This window comes from Microtus pennsylvanicus, chromosome 4 (assembly GCF_037038515.1).
Source record: "Microtus pennsylvanicus isolate mMicPen1 chromosome 4, mMicPen1.hap1, whole genome shotgun sequence".
NCBI classification, from domain to species: domain Eukaryota; kingdom Metazoa; phylum Chordata; class Mammalia; order Rodentia; family Cricetidae; genus Microtus; species Microtus pennsylvanicus.
Window position 1 is genome coordinate 18,640,946 of NC_134582.1, and position 22,735 is coordinate 18,663,680.

General features: G+C 42.1%; 1 protein-coding gene across 4 annotated transcripts in view; it reads left to right on the plus strand.

The window, feature by feature from the left end:
• Positions 1-22,735, plus strand: part of Spire1 (spire type actin nucleation factor 1) — a 123,101-nt gene that overhangs the window by 94,366 nt on the left and 6,000 nt on the right. The window contains exons 9-17 of one of the 4 annotated variants that reach the window (XM_075968423.1): positions 1,450-1,491; positions 6,897-7,069; positions 11,591-11,681; positions 13,458-13,600; positions 16,276-16,449; positions 20,119-20,256; positions 21,201-21,271; positions 21,524-21,551; positions 21,640-21,776. In XM_075968423.1, coding sequence (XP_075824538.1) covers positions 1,450-1,491; positions 6,897-7,069; positions 11,591-11,681; positions 13,458-13,600; positions 16,276-16,449; positions 20,119-20,256; positions 21,201-21,271; positions 21,524-21,551; positions 21,640-21,776 — 997 coding nt within the window. The remainder of the gene's footprint in view (positions 1-1,449; positions 1,492-6,896; positions 7,070-11,590; positions 11,682-13,457; positions 13,601-16,275; positions 16,450-20,118; positions 20,257-21,200; positions 21,272-21,523; positions 21,552-21,639; positions 21,777-22,735) is intronic. The other 3 variants (XM_075968421.1, XM_075968420.1, XM_075968422.1) reach the window with 3 other exon arrangements.

A 22,735-nucleotide genomic window follows, 5' to 3' on the forward strand; every position in this document is an offset into this window, starting at 1 on the left:
TGGTTTTCTGAAACGGGGTTTCTCTGTAGCTTTGGAGCCTGTCCTGGAACTAGCTCTTGTAGACCAGGCTGGCCTCGAACTCATAGAGATTCACCTGCCTCTGCCTCCTGAGTGCTAGGATTAAAGGCATGCACCACTGCTTTTTATTAACAGTGAGAGCAACTCATCATCACAGTGAATAGAAGGATTAATCCAGAATATTCAGGCCATTGAAAGACTGTCTTAAAGGTGGTAAAAGCATCCTAATGGTGATATCCAAGCTTGTCCTTCAGCCCCCATACACACTTTAATTCATAAAAAATGAAATTAAAAATTTTTAAATAATGACATAAACTACAAAATCTATATTCTCTTGGTTTAACATTAATTATGGCTGAAAATCTTTCATCATTAAACATAAACCAAAACATGATTTATTAAGACATGATCTCCCAGCTGATGTCTAAATGATGTATTTACCTACTCCCTACTGGTGTATGGGCCATTTCCTTTTTTTCCTAGTAAGTCTGTAGTTACTGTTATTTATTGTTCCTCAGCCTCTATTTATGTCACTGGTACTTTTTTCTAAACATCTTACTATAATCCTTCACTCTTGTCCTTTCGGTGGTATATGGAGCTGAAAAATGAAAGCCTCAGTTAGGGATTTCACTCAGACCCAAAAAACAACAAAAAGGGGAGCCAAGAATGTAGCTAAGTTGATAGAGTACTTGTCTACCCTGCATAAAGACCTGGGTTCAATTAGCTTGTGGGGAGTGAGTGGGGAGATGAACTTCATTACCCAAGAGTTGATAATATTGCTTTTGTATGCTGTGGTCAGTTTACTCAAAAGTTATGTTCATGTACCAGAAAAGAGCTCAATAGTAGACTTGGTTGAAGAGTGGTTTGAGAATATGTATTATTTCATTTACTATACTTAGCAAGGGAAATCTGGGATATAGTTGAGTGTAGAACTGAGTATTTTATTTTTTTGAATGGTGGGTAGAAAATTATTCTCATCAACACAAAATCCCTGTTCACTTTCCTGAGACATCTAAAACTCTTGCATATTGGATGGAAATGCTTAAATTCTTAGTTCCTGGCAATCAAATATTATCGTTTGCAAGATACTTATTATTTGATGAACATAACTTTTGAATAAAACTGACCACTGTATACAAAAGGAATGCTATCACTTCTTGAGAGATGAGGTTCATATTTTTTCTCATTATCTTGTTTTCATTCTCAGTGTATTCTTTAAAATGGTATTTTTTTTTCTTCAGATTGTTGTTGTCTGGAACTGGAATTAAGACTCTTGTGTGGTTTTATTATATTTCAGAATTGTATCCACTAGCTTCTAGCTAGCCTCCAAGGACTGCTAGTGAGAACTCTACCCCTTCTCTCTGTCCTGTCTCCCTGTGGATCCCTAATGGCTGAATTACTTTCTCTTTATTGTTTGTTTTCTTTTTTCAGCAATGCGGCCACTTAGCATGTCTCACAGTTTTGACTTGTCAGGTAAAAAAAAAAAAAAAAAAAGCACTTTCACACCTGACATGGGCTGTGTGGTTTCTGTGAATCACATTCATTTGTCTGCTTGGTTAGACGTGTCAAAAGAAAATTGAAAAGCTTTCTTCTAAGCTGTGGTCAGTAAAACAAAATAGCCTACCTATTTCAGAGCAATCCACGTAATTAAAGCCACAGTGAATCTGCAGCTCCCAGAAGAGCTGTGCTGCCGTCGGCAGACTGGACATGGCTGCTGCCCAGTACGTGGCGGCTCTCACTGGGTCACACCTTTCCTGTAAGGAAACAGAAAAAACTGTAAAGAAACCATTTTGAAGTGAGCTTCAGTGGGCAGAACTGCTGTCTGTGCCCTCTGCCTGTCATTCATGGCTCTGTGCTGGTCCCAGAAGATCACTGTCAGGGCTCTCTGATGTGTGCCCTAACTCTACAGTGTACTTTACAATTCTTGTTTAGTCATCCGGGATAATGGTTAAATGAAAAATTGAAAATGACTATATTTTATTGTAAATAAAAATTTAAATACATTTATGAGCAAATTTTTCATTTTTTTCTTAATTCTTATATTTTCAAATTCAATTTTTTAATTGCACAAGTTACCATTTCCAGCTAAAATGAGGCAAGATTTATTTTCCCAGAATGTTTCTGGAAATGTTATGGAATACTTCCTAAGTTAAAAAGAATTGTTGGCACACAAATTTATGCATAACAAGCCAGTGAGTTCCAGTATCTTTTTCTAGTGTCATTATTGAATATTTATTGTCTTCTAACTACAAGTTAGTTTCCATGTGTTTTTTTAATTTTCTGTTTGTTTTTGTAGCTCTCAAGCATGACTTTAGCAGTTTGGTCCTCATTAACTATTTTTGACTGACCACCAGAGAGCCTTTTCTCTTTTCTCTATCCATTTAGCTAATCTTATTTATTTTATGAACTATGTGTGCAGTGAACCTGTAAAAATTTTAGACTGGAAAATAAAACCAAAATTTTGGACCATGTGTGCTATGCTAAATCTCTAAAAGCTAGCTACTGTCACTCTGGACATCTGCTGGTCACGTGTCCATTGGCTGGACAAGGAGTAGAAGGCCACCTAAACAGGGATTGCAGGCTGGTATTGGCTGGTCAGGACAGCATGCATGCTCTTGAACATGCTTCTGCATGTGATCTCTGGTGTTCTTACAGGCTCATGCTGGCCCTGTGTCAGGAAAACCAGGGCAGAATAGTTTGGTTGTCAGTGTCATTGTCTGCTGTGGTCTGTCCCGTGCCTTGGTGGTGTCCTGTGTGATGTCCCCAGCCTCACTGTCCACTGCTTATGCTGCTTCCATGGTTTTCACTGTCGCATTTGACTGTTGACTAAAATGTTCCAGATTATAAGTGGAATAGATTAATCCATTCTTCCAACTTTAAAGGCTAAAGTACATCTTCTTAGAAAAATGAGCACCCTAACGAGTTAACAGTCTAAACGTGTAGCGTATATAATTATGACTTTGACCTTGAGTGCAGACTGAGATGAAGGGATGCATATTCTGCTGTTCAGGGGGTCTTAGAAATATTTCTTAGTGAAATCCTAATAAGCCATTCAGCATCAATTAAGGTAAGTCTGATTGATTCTTCCTGTGCAAATATTAACTATTTAGTCCATGTTCTAGTCACGTTTCTTCCAACTAAGTAAAGCAGCAGACACAAAATTACTGAAGTATTTAATATCATGGGTATGCCTTTTAGATTCTGAATTTAAGATGTGACAATTACTAAAATCATCTCTATTTTATATCTTTAATATTGCTCTACATACAGATTTTGTTTTGTTTTGTTTTTTTGTTTTTTTTGTTTGTTTGTTTTTTTGTTTTTCGAGATAGGGTTTCTCTGTGGCTTTCGAGCCTGTCCTGGAACTAGCTCTGTAGACCAGGCTGGTCTCGAATTCACAGAGATCCGCCTGCCTCTGCCTCCCGAGTGCTGGGATTAAAGGCGTGCGCCACCATCGCCTGGCTTTTTTTTAAAAAATATTTATTTATTTATTTATTATGTATACAATATTCTGTTTGTGCATATGCCTGTAGGCCAGAAGAGGCACCAGACCCCATTACAGATGGTTGTGAGCCACCATGTGGTTGCTGGGAATTGAAATCAGGACCTTTGGAAGAACAGGCAATGCTCTTAACCTCTGAGCCATCTCTCCAGCCCTTTTTTTTTTTTAAGATTTATTTATTATGTAGACAGCATTCCTTCCATATGTACCTGCACACCAGAAAGGGGCACCAGGTCTCGTTATAGATGGCTGTGAGCCACCATGTGGTTGCTGGGAATTGAACTCAGGACCTCTAGAAGAGCAGTCAGTGCTCTTAACCACTGAGCCATCTCTCCAGCCCAGATTTTTTTTTTTCTCAAGAAATTTTGTCTTCAAGAGTTTGACTGTTGCTATGTGTTGTGGCTCACATCTTTATTCCCAGGCCAGCCCGGTCTACAGTGCAAGTTCCAGGACAGCCAGTGCTACACAGAGAACCCTGTCTTGAAAAACAAACGAAGAAACAAAAAGAGCTTGACTCTTTACTTAGTATACTGAAATAATAGTATTTATTGTTTCAACAGTGAATATAATAATCAAACTCTGTAAAATGTTGTGCCGAGTCTTATAGGAAATGATTCTTGCACAGTATCTCATCTTGGAGGTCACTGAAGCCTCCTGGGAGAACCTTTTACCGGTACATTCCCCTCAAAACTTTGAACTTACTATGGATGTTTGTTTCGATCATCTTCTGTTGGAAAGTCCAAGAATCTAACGTTGTTTGGTCAAAGGGGCTGGATGTCTCCGATGGTCTTCATTATCCCAGTGAGAGAGTGAACTTGCCAGTGAGGGTGAGGGCAAACAGACAAAGAGTAAGCATGTCCTCTGTGCCCTAGCACATATAGCCATATATATGCTATAGTCTATATAGCCATATAGACTGTCACCAGAAGGTATGGCGCGGTTAAGGTGAACCTTCCCACCCAGAAAGATCAGGATTTACTTAACAAAAACCCTCACAGGTGTATGCCCAGCTGCTTAGATTTTAGCTAATTCCAGATGGCAAGTTGACAACCAAGAATAGCCACCACACCAGCACTACTTAAATATTTTTAACCTAAACAATATTAAATACTATCAACACAATTTAAAAATTTTAATCTATCCTGGGTCTGGAGAGATGGCTCAGTGGTTGAGGGGACTGACTAATGAGTCGTTCTTCCAGAGGACCTGGGTTCGATTTCCAGTACCTCAGTAGCAGCTCACAACCATCTGTAATTTCAGTTCTGGGAGATCTGACAACCACTTCTGGTTTGTACAGGTGAATACCTGAAGCACATACATACATGAAGGCAAAATACTCATATACAAAAAATAAAACTAAATCTTTTTTAAAAAATTAATCTACCTTAAACGACTTCTAAATTTTCTTAAGCAATAACATCCACAGAAATGTAGGTATGATACAATAGTTTGGGTTTTTTTTTTAATGCAAGATAGTAAATGAATATATAGCCAATAAAATCTCTTTGCCTTGACAGCATGAGCCCAGTCTTGGGAACTGGGTTTGTTCTTGTTGCTAAGTCTCTTTGTGGGAGGTGCGTTGTCTCACTGGCTTCTGCTGTGACACGAGAGGCTGAGAAGGCACATGAATGTGCAGTTTGTCTTTTCTTCCATGTATTTATTTATTTTGGTTTTTTGTCTATGTTTTGTTTGTTTTGTTTTGATACAGAATCTTACTATGTAGCCCTGGCTCTCCTGGATCTCAATCTGTAGACCAAGCTGACCTTGAACTCACAGAGACCCTCCTACCTCTGCCTCTTGAGTGCTGGGATTAAAGGCACACGCAACCACTGCCTAGTCATAAAATTATTTTTTGTCTTGCTACTTGCAGTGTATTCCAGGCTATCAGGCTCATAATTAGCCTTTTTACCTTAGCCTTGTGAATGCTGGTGTTACAGACGTGTGCCACTATACCTGGCTAGAAATTGTAAATATTAAATAAGAACTTATCATTGTAATAAATAATGTTAAGGAAAATGTAAGAACACAGATACAAAGGGGCTAAATATGTAGCTCAGCTGGTAGAATACTAGCCTAGCACAGACAGAGCCCTGGGTGAGATCCCCATCATCACACAGACTGAGCATGGTGGTGCACAGGAGAAATGGAGCATGAGGATCAGAAGGTGGTCCTTCTCAGCTGCACCGTGAGTTCAAGGCCAGCCTGGTGTACACCAACCTTATTCCAAAAATTAATAATAAAATAAAATAAGAACATACTTAAATACTGAGTGTTTTCTACTTCAGGGATATAGATAGCAATTGTTGAGAGAAAAATAACCTTCAGTTACAATTTTTCCCCTCCCACAGTCTTTCTCAGTTTGCATGAAGCTTTCTCAGAAGCTTCATAGATGGTTCTGTTTGCAAAGAGCCACTGATTGTTCTGGACTGCGCATTAACCTGCACTGTTTGCCACGTTTTTACTTCTCTGATTTTATAGTTAGCTATTTGAGGTAATTCATGTTAAGTCTTTATTTGAAATGTTCAAGAAAATCAATTCTGTTTTCATTGGAGAATTCCAGGCTAGAATACTAAAAAGCAGGCCTTGGGAATCAGCTCTGGCCCACACCAGTGTCAGTCAAGGGCTTGGGTTCCTTAGAAGGAGAACTGGAAACTAGTGTTATCATTGGCTAACACTGACTGTACTAGGCACAGGATGTTACTCACAGTTACTGACCTGCTTAATCCTCTCAGCTAGCTGTATCTGTACTGCTCTGCTTCTCAGGGGGAGGAAGTGGAGATTAGGGAGCTTACCCAGACAGCTAGCCGTGGAGGAAGACCTCCAGCCCTGTGTGCATATGCCAACTGTATACTGCTACATTTTCTCCCACATGCTGAAGATGTAAGCCCTTAATAATGTAAATCTGATGTATTGAGATGTGTCCCAGATTCTTTGTGCTTACATAAATGTGCTTATATGAGTATAGATTCTTAACTTCTTTGATTTTTAGGACAAGACATTTTTAGATCTTATCCCTAGGGAGACAGTGTGTGCTGTATGTTTCTTCTACCTGGGTACCTTAGCATGAGTACAGCTAGCTCTGAGCCTCTGTTTATTTATCTGGGAAAGAAGAAGTCAAGGTCGTTTATCTAGGGTTTCTCCCAGCTCTGAGTTCTAAACTACAAATGTGAATATATAATTATCCACCTTAGGTTTTCCTGGCAATAGTCTGACAGTAGCTTTAACAAACGTTCCATATGCACAGGCATGGCGTCACTGTACTGAGCCTTTGTGTTTTATTTGTGTGACATGGAAATGCTGTCACCTGGTTGTGCTTCCAACACAGATTACCTTTTCTGGCTCAAGAAAAGGTAAGCTTTTGCCTTTCTCTTACTAGACGTCACTACCCCAGAATCTCCAAAGAATGTTGGGGAATCATCATTGGCGAATGGAAGCTTAACATCTCAAACAAAGGAAAATGGGCTGAGCGCTGCCCAGCCCGGGCCTGCGCAGCGGAAGAAACTGCTCAAAGCTCCAACCCTGGCTGAGCTAGACAGCTCTGACTCTGAGGTAAGGATGCCAGGCACAGAGATGCCTCTGACCCTGTCCCCCACCCAGTGCCTTGAGCTGTTTGCTCATCTATTCATGTTTCAATCAGTAAAGGTATGATTGAAGTTAATGTGGCCAGCAGGAAGGATAGTTACTGTTACTACTACAGACCAGTGTGGTGGATATGCTTAGAAAATAGCTACTGAAGTTGAGATCTGTAGTCTTAGATTATAAGTAGGGATAAGATAAGTCAACAACCTTAAAACTCCTATGGCCTTGATCTTTGCTTTAAGAAGGAGAAAATCAAGTTGAGACATATTTCTGTAGTTTCTTCTTCCTCTGCAGTACACCCTGACACATGTACGTCTATTCTGTAATTGTCATGCCAGCAAACAAACCTTCAGGAAGAGAGTTGTTTTCCCTGCAGTCTTTGCTTTACCCTGTGCCCTTCAGGGGAGAATACCCATCTGCTCAGTTTCCATACCTGCATCAATGCTGCACCTCCTCCATCTGCTGAGTTACAACTGTCAGAATGGCGTGTTGCTGCTTGATAGATCTTCACTGCCTGGCCCTAACTTACACAAAGATGACGTTCTTCTACTCTTCTCTGTGGTACATGGACACATATATCATTGTCATTGCTGGCTCCATCTTCCCCATGTCCATCTGAGTTAGATATTACTACTTAATTCCTTTATTTTCAGTCACCACCACCATCCACAACACTATCAATAATATGGTTTCTCTACTAGAGGTGTTTCCCAACAGGGCTAGGGAGATGGTCCAGTGGAGTAAAAGTGTTTGCTATGCAAGCATGAGGAACTGAGTTAAAATCCCCAGCACCTAAGCAAAAAGCAGAGTATGGATACACCCATGCCTGTAACCCCAGCATTGTTAGGTTATAGAGACAAAAGGATCACTGGAGCTTTCTGGCTGTCAACTTAGCTCCAGGTTCAGAGAGAGACCTTGTCTCAAGGGAATAAGGCAGAGAGTGATATCAACAGATAACAGACATCCTCCTCTGGCTTCTTTGACGATGTGTATGCTTGTGTAATCAAGTATATATAAATGCATGCACGCGCGTGCACACGCGCGCACACACACACAGATATTCTTGTTACTGATATCAGTTGTCTCCCTGTCTTACCTGTTTGATTTTCTTTTTATTTCTGGGTATAATTCCCAGATTATACCCTGCACAGATCTTTTATCATTCCTCCTTGAACACTTTGGAAAACTCCATCCCATACAGCAGACAGTTCATGTTTCATACAGATAGAGATGTCAGAGAGCCGCCCCATCCCTGCTGTGAGATGCTTGTGCCCATTAATAGTGCCCAAAGCAAGCAGTTAGGGCTGAGAAGGGAAGTGAATCTTGGGTAAAGAAACTTGGGTCAGTAATAGGAGAAATCACAGTGCTGTTGGGTGGTATTCTTGTACAGTGTAAAGATTTGTCACTCGAGCCGGGCAGTGGTGGCGCACGCCTTTAATCCCAGCACTCGGGAGGCAGAGGCAGGCGGATCTCTGTGAGTTCGAGACCAGCCTGGTCTACAGAGCTAGTTCCAGGACAGGCCCCAAAGCCACAGAGAAACCCTGTCTCGAAAAACCAAAAAAAAAAAAAAAAAAAAAGATTTGTCACTCGTATTGTTTAATAAAACGCCGGTTGGCCAGTAGCCAAGCAGGAGGTATAGGTGGGGTGACCAGACTAGGAGAATTCTGGGAAGAGGAAAGGCAGAGATACAATTGCCAGACAGAAACAGAGGAAGCAAGATGAGAATGCCTTACTGATAAAGGTACCAAGTCACTGGCTAAACATAGATAAGAATTGTGGGTCAATTTAAGTTGTAAGAGCTAATTGATAATAAGCCTGGGCTAATAGGCCAAACAGTTTATAAATAATATCAACCTCTGTGTGTTTCTTTGGGACTGAATGGCAGTGGGACCAGTCAAGACAGAAATTTCTGTCTATATCATAGGATTATGGAAGGAAATAAATGATCTTGAAAAAAAGACCTAGAATTAAGTGCACTCTTTGTGTGTATTTTTAAATTGATGTTTTTAAGTATAAGGAAAGATTAATCAAAGGTATATTCAGGAGTGTTGTGTTCTTATTTTTAGACAAAAATTTTACAACTTCTCATTACATTAAATCTTTAATGTTTAGAAAGCACAGATATGCAGGTGACTTATTTTAAATCAGCTGTTCACATTGGGGCTTTGTATTATGTTATCAAAGTTTCTATTGATGGGGCTGGAGAGATGGAACAGCAATTAGTAGTGTTTGCTGCATACACACAAGTACAGGAGTTCAGGTCCCAGTACCCACATGACAAGCCAGGTTCCCACATGGATCTGTGGCTGGGACTCTAGCTCCAAAAGGGGCAAAGAACAGAGACAGGAGGATTTCTGGGCTTATTGACTTTCCCAGGTTCCCAAAGAAACTTTGATTGAGTATTGAGTGGGGGATAGGCTGAAGGATTGTGATAGGGGAAGATGTCCTGCATCTTCTTATACACACATAAATATTTTTTGTAAAAGCTTCTATTGATGAAACACAAATTTATTTAATATTGGTAGATAAATTGTATTCGTCCTAAACATGTCTCTCAACATCAGCTACTTCTAGACTATCTTTTACTTGATTAAAGCCATGAAATATGTCTCGTAAAAGCCAGATGTTTACCCAGGTGAATGTGAACCAGTGGAGACAGTTCTCCAAATGGTACTTACCCCGGGTCCTCGCTCTGAGTGTGTAGAGAGAACACTGGGCCCAGCACTTCATCTTGTTAGCTGTCAGTGTAGCCTCATGTGCTGGGGGTGTCTGTCCCTGCATCCTCTGTGGGGTGAGACAGCCGGTCCTTTTTTTTTTTTTTAATATTTATTTATTTATTTATTATGTATACAATATTCTTTCTGTGTGTATGCCTGAAGGCCAGAAGAGGGCACCAGACCTCATTACAGATGGTTGTGAGCCACCATGTGGTTGCTGGGAATTGAACTCAGGACCTTTGGAAGAGCAGGCAATGCTCTTAACCTCTGAGCCATCTCTCCAGCCCTAGCCGGTACTTTTATCCTCTACCAGGGCTGTCAGCTCGTATCAGTGTCACTGGATGGGGACAGTTGATTTTGTTGATTTTCAGTCTTCTGGATCCAAAAATAGTAAGTGAGGAGCACAGTCTCCTAATTTGGCAGATTTGTATCTCCGTACTCCTCTATTAATTTCTGATGTCAGGAAATCCCTAAACAAACATTGATTTGCTTGCTTGGTCATATTTGCTTTCTCATAATGGCCATAAATACAAAGCTATTAAGTGTTTCCCATATCACATAGTAGACTATTTACTTTTGCTGGTGTATTTTGTTCCCTACTTCATGTATTTTTCCACTCTTCTTTTTACCAAACTCTTATTCCTCAGTTCATTTATTGAATGTCTTCAGTAAGTATCAAATGCAGAAGCAAAAGTGTGGTGGCATTAACACTCCAATTGCTTCTAATTTATACAGGAATTAAAAACATGCCTGATAAGACACATGTTTGCTAGGCACTGCCTGTTGAGAGACTGAAGACTCTGGAAGGACTAGGGATGCCTCAGTGCTGATTACGGGCATATAGCAGACAGGCAGGGTACTTGCCATGTTTCTGTGGGATGTTGGTCTTGCTGTGCCGTGGCATGCTCATGTAGTTCTCGCTGGGCAGACTCATCATGCACACATCTTCCTCACCTTCATTCTCAACTCTGCCTGTGTCTGTGGTGGCTCTGCTGACTAGCTGAGGCTGTACAGTGAACAAATTTAAATAGAGAGGAGTCTCAGGAGCCGGGAGAGACCCACCTCCTCCCTCCCTCCTCCCTCCCTCCCTCCCTCCTCTTCTTCCTTCCCACTCATGTGCTTTCCCAGTTTACCTGAGTATTTCCTCCTATCTTGAGCATCCAGATCCCTTGTTTTTAAACACCAAAACATATTTTTACCTCAGATGCACACAGAAGTATAATGTCCAGCAGGTAGAAATGGAATGGGAACTACAGCTAAGTCCATCCAGCACGAGCTCCCTGTCTTGCAAGATCTTGTGGAACACTGGGAAGTTTATTGTCCATTATAAGCGCAAGTGCTGGGCCTGGGCCCAGCAGATAAAGCTCTTATTCTAGTTCACTTTTTATTCTAGTTCACTTTCCAGTTGCTATAGTAGGCACCACACCCCAAATTAACTTGGATTAGAATGGGTTTATTTCAGCCCATAGGTTACAGTCTCATTAAGGGAACCCAAGACAGGCGCTCAAGGAGGAACCTGAAGGCAGGAAGCAAAGCAGAGACCATGGAAGAATGCTGCTTCCTGGCTTAATCTCTCCCGCCTGTTTCCCTAATTAAAAATTAATCACTTTTAATTAGGCAAAGTGAGGATATGAGCCCATCCCTAATTTTAGATCCCTTTTAGTTTCTCTTGAGCCTCTGGCATCATAATTTGATGTCTTGTGTTAAAGCATCTGTTTACTAGGATGTCATTCAGTAGCAGAGGATCTGAAGTTTACGAATTTGCCTTTTTCAGGAGGAAACTCTGCACAAGTCAACCAGCAGCAGCAGTGCATCTCCCTCCCTCTATGAGGACCCAGTATTGGAGGCCATGTGCGCAAGAAAGAGTGAGTGCATACCTTACAAAATCCTCGACCTAGAGCAGGGGCCCACAGTGCACTGTGATCATTTGGGGTATATAGCACTAACCCTTGTGCCTCAGTGTCAGGAGCAGACAGGCTGCATGGACAGTTACCTTAACTAGGTCAGGCAAGTTTATTTTTGTACATGCATAGCATGCATATAGATAAATCAGCAGAGAGTGTGTGCGTGCATGTGTGTGCACACACTTTTCAGATTAATGACCTCCTAGTCTGAATTTAAGCTCAGAAGCACTTGATAACCATATTTGTTCCCTACCTGCCTGGTGTAACATACGTACAGCCATACCCAATGTGAAATCATTAAGAAGGGTTAGAAATTAATTCATTGAATATTAAGATGTTCTTAAGGGGTGGAGAGATAGCTCAGTAGTTAAGAGCACTTGCTGCTCTCACAGTGGCCCTTAGTTAGGTTCCCAGCACCCACATAACAGCTTACAGTCATTTGTAACTCCCTCTGCTGGCCTCCATAGGCACCACACACACAAAATTAAGTCAATAAGAGTTGTCTTGGTTGTTAGCTAGGCCCACTAAACCTAACAGAGGCCCTTGAGCTGGAGCTTTAACTCAGTTGTAGAGTGACGACTGCCTAGCATACACAAAGCCCTAGATTTGAACTCTGGTGGTAAATAAAACCAGGTATGGTAGTGCAAACTTGGAATCCCAACACTCAGGAGATAGAGGTAATAGGATCAGATCAGTAGATTGGGGTCATCCTCAGCCATATAGCAGATTTGAGACCAGCCTGGACTACATGAGATCTGTCTCAAAATAAATAAGTAAATAAATTAATAGTATAGCATGCCCATCAAACTGTGTAAGCAATTTCATTATCATTTCATTTACTGGAAATTAGTAGGTTGCCTTCATGGGATAATCCAAAGACATGGATCCCACTTAACTATGATGACTCTTACCTTCCTCCCTACAGTATGAGCAGCCCTGCTTTATGGGTAGAGTAGGAGGAAGTGCTAAATAAAACTTCAATAATGTAACTTATTTCTAATAGCCTTATTCCTTTACATAATGCATCCAGAACCTTTCATCCTAAAGATTATCCTGAAAATTGCTAGTTAGTATTGGGAATACAGTTCAGAGGCTGAACGCTTGCTTGGCAGGTCCAAGAGTGTAAAAATAGGGTTCACTTGAATTTTGATATAGTTAGGGTTGCTTTTGGGCCATACAGAATATATGTATTTCTGTGGGGATTTTTTCGGTTGGTTGGTTGGTTTTTCAAGACAGGGTTTCTCTATGTAGCCCTGGCTGTCCTGGAACTCACTCTGTAGACCAGGCTGGCCCCAGACTCAGAGGTCTGCCTACCTTTGCTTCCCAAGTTCTGGGATTAAAGACATGTACCACTGCAGCCAGCTGTTTTTGTGTTTTTAAAATAGGAATGGAGAGGTCAGTTGTAAGGTTTATGGAAAGTAAAATGAGGGCATTTGCACATACAAACCTTAAGGATAATCATAATATGTTTTAATATGAACTTGAATAGATATTAAAACCATAGAACTTTCCCCCATTTTCCTTGCTGTTTCTGTAGCAGGTTCATCTAGTAAGCAATTTTTGGAACAATTCTTTCTCCATCCCCAGAGCTGCCATCTTAAAACAGCTCTCCCCTGAAATAAGTCCTTAGTCTTTGAATACAGTGTCATCATACAGTGCAAAAAGTTATCTGTTGGAAAATTCAGAATCTTAGATTGTATTTTTTAAGAAAGTTTATTTATTTGGTTAACTCTTTAGAGCCTCCAAAATTCTTGCCTATCTCGTCAACACCCCAGCCAGAGAGACGGCAACCACCCCAGAGGCGCCATTCCATTGAAAAGGAAACACCTACCAACGTGAGGCAGTTTCTGCCACCATCCAGGCAGAGCTCGCGCTCTCTTGTAAGTACCAAAGGATGAACAGAGATGTCTAGGGAGGAATAGTCAGCTTGTTTTCAAAATGAAAAGGAGAAAAGCCCGCACAGGTTAGCCTGAGCTTTACCATCTTTGTGCTTAATATCTAAAGAAAATGGGCTCTGGCTGCAGACCAGCCTCTGGTTGATGTTGAGTATTCATTTTGAAAAGCTTTGTCAATGAGTTATTACAGAAATGCTTTCTTTGTCTTAGAGGGTAAAATTGTCAAAACGTTCTCAGCATAATCTGACTGAGTAGCTCATTTTATCTGAGTGGAACAGGAAGAACTGTATCTGGCTTGTCAGTGTCTGTAATGCAGGCAGAACCGCTGTCTGAGCATCAGTGGCTGTTGCTCCTTACACTGGGGTAGCGCACACAGAAAAGTCTGCAGAGATCCTTTTGGTTTCCCTCATGAGCTTCCAAAACACAACATGATGCAAGAGGTCCACCAACATTCCAGCCACAGTCAAATACAGCGGTTCTCAGCCTGCACTCACAACTCCTTCAGGGTTGCATATCAGATGCTTACGTTACAGTTCATAACAACAGGGAAGTAATGAAGTAGCAACAAAATAATTTTATGGTTGCAGGTCACCACAACACAAGGAACTGAAAGGATCACAGCATTAGGAAGGTTGAGAAACACTGGTCTAAGAGCTAATGTTGTCTTTCAGATACTCAGGAATAAAAGTCACATGAACATGCTTATATCTCCACCTTTACCTGTGATGGGTCATACATGTTTCAAATGAAACAGCAGACAGATGTCCTTCCTTCAAGGAGAGGACACAGTGGTCAGTATAGACGGGAAGTATGAGCAGAATTTAGAATCTGGCATTTGATGTCACATCTATTGCAAAATAATACAATTAAAAAATCTATGGGGTGATGGCCATTTTTTATGAGATTTTTCTAACTCTCTCACTTGAGCCACTGCTCTCATTTGACATACTGGTATGCTTGGTAATGCTACCATTTAGAGGGTCACCACAAGTTCAAAGCCAGTCTGAGATACATAATGAGTTCCAAACCAACTGGGCTACAGAATAAGAACCTGTTTTAAAGATAGAAATTCTTTGGTGAAATGGAGACTTGTTAATGTCCTGCCAGCAGTAAAGCAACTCAGGAAAATAAGCTCGGATTTAAAATCCAAAACCTGTTAGTCAGTGTGGACAGATTTTTACTTTACCAAAATACACAACTGGATGTGGTGGTGCACACCTGTAATGTATGCACTGCTTTGGAAGCTGAGGCAAAGAAGATCAGAAGTTGAAAGTCACCCTTAAGGGCAGCTTCCTGGGTTCCATGAGACCCTGTCTCAAAAAAGAAAAAAAAAAGACAAAAAGTTATGAGCATAAGGGAGCTGTAGTGGCATTTCACTTGTATTTTAATAAATAAAACTTGCCTGGAAATGAAGCACGATTAATAAAAACTCAGAGTCAGATATTGAGGTTCGATCTGAAGGTCAGAAAAGCAAAACAGCCAGCCATTGACTCTTACCTCAACCTCAGTCTAAAAATGGCAATCCTGCCTCCAGGAATCTTAGAATGACACTGTGTCTGAGAACTGTTTCCTCCCGTTTTAGAATCCTCTCTAGGACTGGGATTAAAGGCATGCACCACTCAGTTTCTATGGCAACAAATGTGGCTACAGGAATTAAAAGTGTGTCTCACCACAGTCTGTAAGCCTGACTGATCTTCAAGCAAGCTTTATTTATTAAAATACAAATAAAATGTCATCACAAGGAACTTTAGATTACTACAAAGTAGTTTGCTCCAATAACATAAATGATGCCAAACATGCAGCTACATGCCAGGCACACAAAGACTGTTTGCTAGAGAAGGAGAACTGTGGTGTGTGCTTGGTCAGACTGTAGGCTCCTGTGGAGGAGGAGGAGGAAAGAAAAATATTTGCACTTACTGAGGAGGGAGGGTCTTGGGAACAGGCAGTGGGAAAGGGGCCTGGCCCACAGATAGTGGTGGTTAAAGGGTAGGGAAGGAGGTCATGCTGGAGACAGCTCCTTCGAGTTCATGGGTACCAGCTGAGAGAAAGGAGGCCTCCTCCACACAGTGACTTTTCTCACTAGTAGTTTGGTGAGTTTGTAGAAATCACTGACAGTGAGTGAAGTCCTCTAGTTCAGGACATGATGTTCTTAAAGCATAGTCATGGAGAGCTTTACCTGCATTGTAGAAAAGGAGAAAGCATTTTGTGTTTATCTCTTCGACTGAAAATAGCAGGAATGTTTTTGCTGTAAGTAAATTTTATTTTGTTATGTTTAAATATTATTTCATTATGATGTTGATTGCTCATTCAAGTGAAAAGCAGTTGTTATTAAGGACTTTCCAGGGCCAGGGGCAGATGGGTTGTGGGCACAGGAGCTGCATCTCAACCAGCCTCATTTGGAAGAATCAGAGTCCTCACAGACCACCAAATGGAGCAGCTCTAAGTGTCTCTGCTGAGTGACTCTTGGAGTGTGGCTTACTGGTTGATTCTTGACTTACAAAAATGAATGGGATGTCAGCATGGACCATTGCCATCCACATGTTGCTTTTTGTTTTGCTTTGTTTTTCTTTCACAGTCTGTAATTGTCATTTGTAGGTCACTTGTTCAGCATTTTCTCCTTTTCTTCCCCCTGCTGTTTTCTTTTTCCCTTCCGTGCTCAGGTCCCTAGGATAACCAGTGTATGGCCAAGGACGCCTTTCCGACCGCTTTTCTCTACCATACAAACAGCTTCTCTGCTGAGCTCTCATCCTTTTGAAGCAGCCATGTTTGGGGTAGCAGGGGCTATGTATTATCTGTTTGAGAGAGCTTTTACCAGCAGGTGGAAACCCTCAAAGGTTGGCCTCTTTCCGCTGGTTCTGGGAACCCTTTTCTCTCTGTATCTCTGACAGTGACACCTCAGCTACTGCACTCTGCAAGAATTAACAGCTCAGATGGGCACTTTGCTTTTGATCGCTGATTCCAATCTTGTGTAGGACTTATAGATCATGCTGTGATCTCATTGGAGAAGAAAATAGCTGAAAGGACAACAAACTCAAAATGCAGCATCAGCTAGAGAGCCCGTGGGTGTTTGTCTCTGGGAGTGACTCACTGTCAGCAGGGCATTGCTTCCTCCTGACTCCTGTGCAGGCAGGCACCCCTGTGAGGGAGGGCTTCAGTGACCTCCCACCTTGGAGCCTTGGGAAGGGCTTATTCACTCACCCAGCTGGCAAACCAGCTGTGGCGGTCACGATGGACACCCTGCCACACCTGTAGAGGTGCAGATGCATCCCGGTGTTTCTCCCACACTCCATCACCAGCTCTGTGATCAAATCCCCCCCCCCCAGAATGCTACTTCTCCAGAAAGAGAAGCGAGTTTTCTTTTTACTGATAGTTATGCAAAACATTTTTTAAAAACTATTTGTTATTTTGTCACATTTTGGGGGATTTTTTTTCTCTCACAGAATAATATATGTTACTGTCATTTGAATGTTTTTGAAAGGCCACATTAAACCCTCCCACCCCTTCCCCAGTGGTAGAGAGCAGCAAGGGCCTGGCTCTTCAAGGATCTATATGAAACAAGCCCTTGACAGACAGAGGACCCAGCAGCTGGGTTCTCTGTTACTCATCTCTAGTTAAAGGACATAGGGCACAGTGAACATGTTCCTAACTCTGTCGTTTGTCACAGAATTTCTGTGTCCATCTGTATTCACTATTCCCCACCTAACTTTAGACTATCCCCTTAGACAAAATAGGTGGCTCTTTAATTCTCTTACTGCCATGTGTTGACATTGTATTATGAACGTCCTCAAATAGAAATACCTACATGAGGTCCATAGACTGTTTGAAGCAAAATACAAATTCACTTTCAGTTTTAAAATTGAATTTAAAGAGAAGAGTGATTAAATGTAAGACATGTTTTTATTTAGGTTGGATAGTTTATAAATATTTGCTGCTGGTATGGCCTAAGCTTCTTTCTAACTGAAGCAATTATATAAAAGATATAAAATATCTCTCTTCTCAGCCTGCAAGATGGCTCAGCAGGTTAAGGTACTTGTTGCCTGCCCAGCCTGATAGCCTGAGTTCAATCCTCAGGACCCACATTATGGAGGGAGAGAACCCCAAGTGGTCCTCTTATGTCCACAACCTCACTGTGTGCACATGTGCCCCGTGCTCCACATTAAAATAGGTAGACAGAAAAACAGACAGGTCAGTCCTCTCATTTCTCTGTAGCTGGTAACTAATAATCAGAGTTTCACATTCTGCTCTCTAATTTCCATGCCGCCTCATTCTGACCTCTTTTGTCTGGTTAAACTATGATCAGAATATTCAGTAACATTCAGCTTGTAAACATGTAAATAAGGGGCATGCCTGGCCCCATTGTCAGAGTCTTCGCTGCTCTCTCCCACCCACCCACTCACCCATTCTGAGATACTTTGGGACATAGAACAACAGGGGTGGTGGAGTCAGGCTGGCCTAACCCCATCTACTGACCCCACAGCAGGGGACAGTATACAGGGTCATATGGGGAAGGCACTCTCTTGTCTCAGCACCTGGGATACTCCTCAGCTGGGAGCATAAGATCTGTTACAGTTTGATTTGGCTTTAGAGATTCTGAATTAATATTGTCAAATGGAAAAACATTGTAGTCACAATGTTGCATTAAAGTCTTGTTGTCCTTGGGCAAGCTCCAGAGTTAAAACATTAGCATTTGACATGATGGAAATTATTTTTACCAAGGGTAATCTGCATGAAATTTTTAAAAAGAATAAAAATAATCACGCTCCATGATTTCTTACTGTGAAACACTGAATTTGCAAGTGGTTCAAAGCAGAAAGTTGAAGGTATCTTGACAAAGTAGGCTGTTTTGTGACTTAGACTGCAGGGAGGGAAACACAGCTGGGAGTTTGTTTTGTGTGGCAGTCTGTCCTCAAGTAACAACATTTCCCAGCCAGGGAGCTGCAGGACACAGGGATCCGAATGCTTGCTTCGTTAGTTAGATTAGCAGAGTATTTTGCTGCAGCTTAGCAGGTTTGTCATAGTTAACTAACAGCTACCTTTTATTAAATACTGGTAGAAAAACTTATCTGACAAAAAATTGAAAAAGAAAAATCATCACAAAACCATGCTCAGCCAGCACCACTAATTTAATAGTCCACTTACGTGGCCTACCCTTCACATAGGTAGCTCTTGTGACCCTGCTCTGTTCTCCGGGTAAAACAAAATCAGGGCATATTGAACACACTGCTTAATCCTGTAATCTCTGAAAGTGTTTCCACTAAAGGGGAAATTGTGTGTGATGGTGGCTCTTTTTGAGCGCCCATTGTGGGCATCTTAGAGCAAATGACACAGTCTACTTAAGCAAACCCTGACCCCCAACTACTGAGAAGCTCCTCATCTTAACAACTCAAGTGCAGGTTCTTTCCAAAGCATCTAAAACAGCCCAGCTCATTAAGTTAGCTTGAGCAGATCCTGTGTTGAATTGAAGCAAAGTGAGACAGACTTGTTTTTTTTTTTTTAGTAAATGCTAATGTTTGTCAAATTTGCAACCTAGATTTATTTTTGTTTCTTTCTGATTGAAAGACAGAACTGAATGTTAACACTCCATAAACTGATGCCCTCATGGTCATGTGCTTTCTCATTTGGCTTATTTGGTTCCAGAATGCCTGGGAGCAGTGCTGCAGTGTGTGGGAGTGAATTGTAATGTGTGTGCTAAGAACATTGAGTTTCAGTGTCAATGCACCACAATGGCCCCTTGAAGCCTGGCAGGGCCTGAGTGCACAGGGCTGTTCTGTCTTTCTCTTAGATCTACCAATCAACAGCACCGGATGGAGGACGGATGGTTCGAGGCTCTTATTCAGTGGATCAGTTACATCAACATTTTTCACAGCTGTTTGTAAGGAGGCCATTAACATAAGAAGCCAACATAAATATTTATCATGAAAGGCTCCATCTCCATCTGTGCTGACTGTGCATTCAGCAGCCGGTGAAAAGACCTGGGGCTGCTGGAGCGATGGGCCTCGGCAATAAGCTGCCCATGCTCCCACTTCCTGCTGCGGTTCCACTCAAAGCTTTAGGGAGTTTTGAGAGTGTGCTGATGTAACTGATCACTCAGCAATGCTTATCTGTATAAAGTACTAACCACCTTCACTTGGCTGTTCTGGGTACCACAAGCCAGTTTGGAAAACAGGACCAAACTTGTACATTTCCAGTAGCGTGTAGTTCAGAACACATTTGCAGAATCATCTGTGACACAAGGCTTGATTCAATTAACCAGAGATACCTGACCAAATGTGAGGAACTTCGGTTTATTGGAAATTGCATTAGGCTGCAACATTTCACTCGGTCATGGTCCTGTTTTCTATGGTGCACTTAGGAGTGATGTGGTCCCCAGAGGGAGCCAGCTCTGTCCCAGTGATCATGGGACTCCTGTCCTCTGAACCTACTAACCTGGTGTCTGATCTCGGGAGCACTGCAGTTCTAGAGCAGGGCAGGCACTCCTCACTCACAAGGCCTTTGAATTTCAGGAGGAATTCTGCTACCCAGTGGAGTGCCTCGCTCTCACCGTGGAGGAAGTGATGCACATCCGTCAGGTCCTGGTGAAAGCTGAGCTGGAAAAGTACCAACAGTATAAGGATGTCTACACTGCCCTGAAAAAAGGAAAGGTAGACCGGTTTAAAGTTGATTGAACTGTACAATGTATGATCTCTTATGAGGCCTGAGTGCTAGGCAGGTGGTACAGCTTCAGGGGTCTTAGGAGGTCAGGTATTTATATTCTAGGCTATTCCCTGTTCTTTCTCATTCAAAGAGGAGTTTTTTGTTTCTCCCTTGGCAAAAGTAATAGAAGGTTTAAAAACGACCCTAAGCTGTAGTAATAGGAGCGGCGGGGCTGAGTCCCCAGCACCCCGGCCGCCTCAAACACTGCTTGGCCCATTTCTATCTAGCCTCTTCTAGGCTAATTCTCACATATTAATTTAGCCTATTTCTAATCATCTGTGTAGCACTGCTAGGTGCGCTTACCAGGAAGATTCTAGCCTACGTCCATCCTGGGTTGGAGTTTCGCTTGTGCCCCAGAGAGCAGAGCTATCGCATCTCGCATCTGCCCGGGAGAGGGGATCATGGCGTCTCTGAGCTCACTTCCTCTTCCTCCCAGCATTCTGTTCTGTTTACTCTTCCCACCAATGTTTTAACCTATCAGGGCCAAGCAGTTTCTTTATTGCTTAACCAATGAAATCAACAGATTGATATATGACACTCCCACATCACTAAGAGATAATATACGGCTTCCTAAAGCCATGTGTACTTGTGTTGCACTTTTAAAGGATCAATAAACAAAGCATGTCTGAGGCAGAAGTGCCTTCCCTCAGAATTGATCCCATGGCCATGAGATGCTTGAGCACTGAGTTTTTGTTATTTTCAAAGAACTGTCATTAAACATAAAACCAGCTTATGTGTCACAGCCAAGCATAAAAGCTAGGTTTCTGGGTTCTTGTCCTTTTGTCTGCAAACATACCTGAGATATCCCCCAGATGAGCGGGAAGCAGATCCGCCACAGAAGCCAGGAAGGGTTGACCCCATTCTCTTCTCCTTTTAACTTTGTATTTTTTAGCTCTGCTTCTGTTGCCGAACCCGGAGGTTTTCCTTCTTCACGTGGTCTTACACCTGTCAGTTCTGTAAGAGGTAAGGCTTTTATCACTGTAGAGTTCGAACAGACACACAGAAATGCAAGTTGTTCTTTTGTTCCATCGTTTTTCCCGCTCGAGAGAGGCATTAAAAAGAACCCATTCTGTGGTTTTATTCTGTGCCTGCCTTACCACTTGGCACTGCAGTTTCTTCAAGAGTGGGTTGAACTATTGTCGAACCTGGGGAAAAGCTCTGGCTTTGCCTGCACCCATTGTGTCCACCAAGTAACACTTCTTGTTTTGTACACAGGCCCGTGTGCTCACAGTGTTGCAAAAAGGTAAGCTTAACTCCTGGAATTTCCAGTGCATCTGTTTGCTCCCTGTGCCCATCCTGGAGCTCATTCTCACTTTTGTTTGGGATAACAGATGCGGCTGCCCTCCAAGCCATATTCCACTCTACCTATCTTCTCATTGGGACCTTCTGCCTTGCAAAGGGGGGAAAGTTGTACGAGGTCAGAAAAACCCTCCACTGGTCACCATAGGCCACTTCGGAGTATCGCCAGGTAAGCAGGGATCAGGAGCTTCAAGAGTGTCCTCTGAATAAATAGCACATAGGGTTGGGGTGATTATGACAGGACTAGGGTTTGGCTCAGGGCATGTTGCTGGTTCTTTGGTTTGGGGGGGGCGGGTGTTTTGGGTTTTGGTTTTTCAAGACAGGGTTTCTCTGTAGCTTTTAGAGCCTATCCTTGAACTTGTAGACCAGGCTGGCTTCGAACTCAGAGAGATCCGCCTGCCTCTGCCTCCCGAGTGCTAGGATTAAAGGTGTGTGCCACCGCTACCCAGCTTGGTTCTTTGGTTTTAATACAATTTCAGTCTTGCACAAATCTCCAAAGTTCCTCCAACGGTACTTTTCAGTTGATAATACCTAGTTACTTAAAAGATACTGTAACGCCGGGCAGTGGTAGCGCACTTGGGAGACAGAGGCACTTGGGAGACAGAGGCAGGCGGATCTCTGTGAGTATGAGGTCAGCCTGGTCTATAGCGTGAGTTCCAGGACAGCCAGAACTGTTACGCACATAAACCCTGTCTTGGGATGGGGGAGATATTTTAGCATAGTTTTGTTTAATTATATTTCAAAATAACTTTTATGTCTTTAAAAGATCATCTTTAAAATTGACTTTTAGGCTATGTGGGCCATGCCTGTGATCCAGATTAGAAAGTCATTGGGGTTGGAGAGGTGGGTCACTAACCAAGAGCACTTACCCCTCTTGCAGAGAAAGTGAGTTCAGTGCCCAGCACCCACATAAGGCCTTACGACTGCAATTCCAGGTCTTGGGGTTCTGGTGCTCTGTTCTAGACTGTACAGGCACTACACGCATACATGTAGGCAAAACACTCATACACATAAAATAAAAATAAATCTAAAAAAATAAATTCCATTTCATCCGCAGCTGCATAGTGAGATGCTATGTACAAAAACAACTACGAAACACATTGTCCTTGTTTTTTTCAGTCTTGTCTA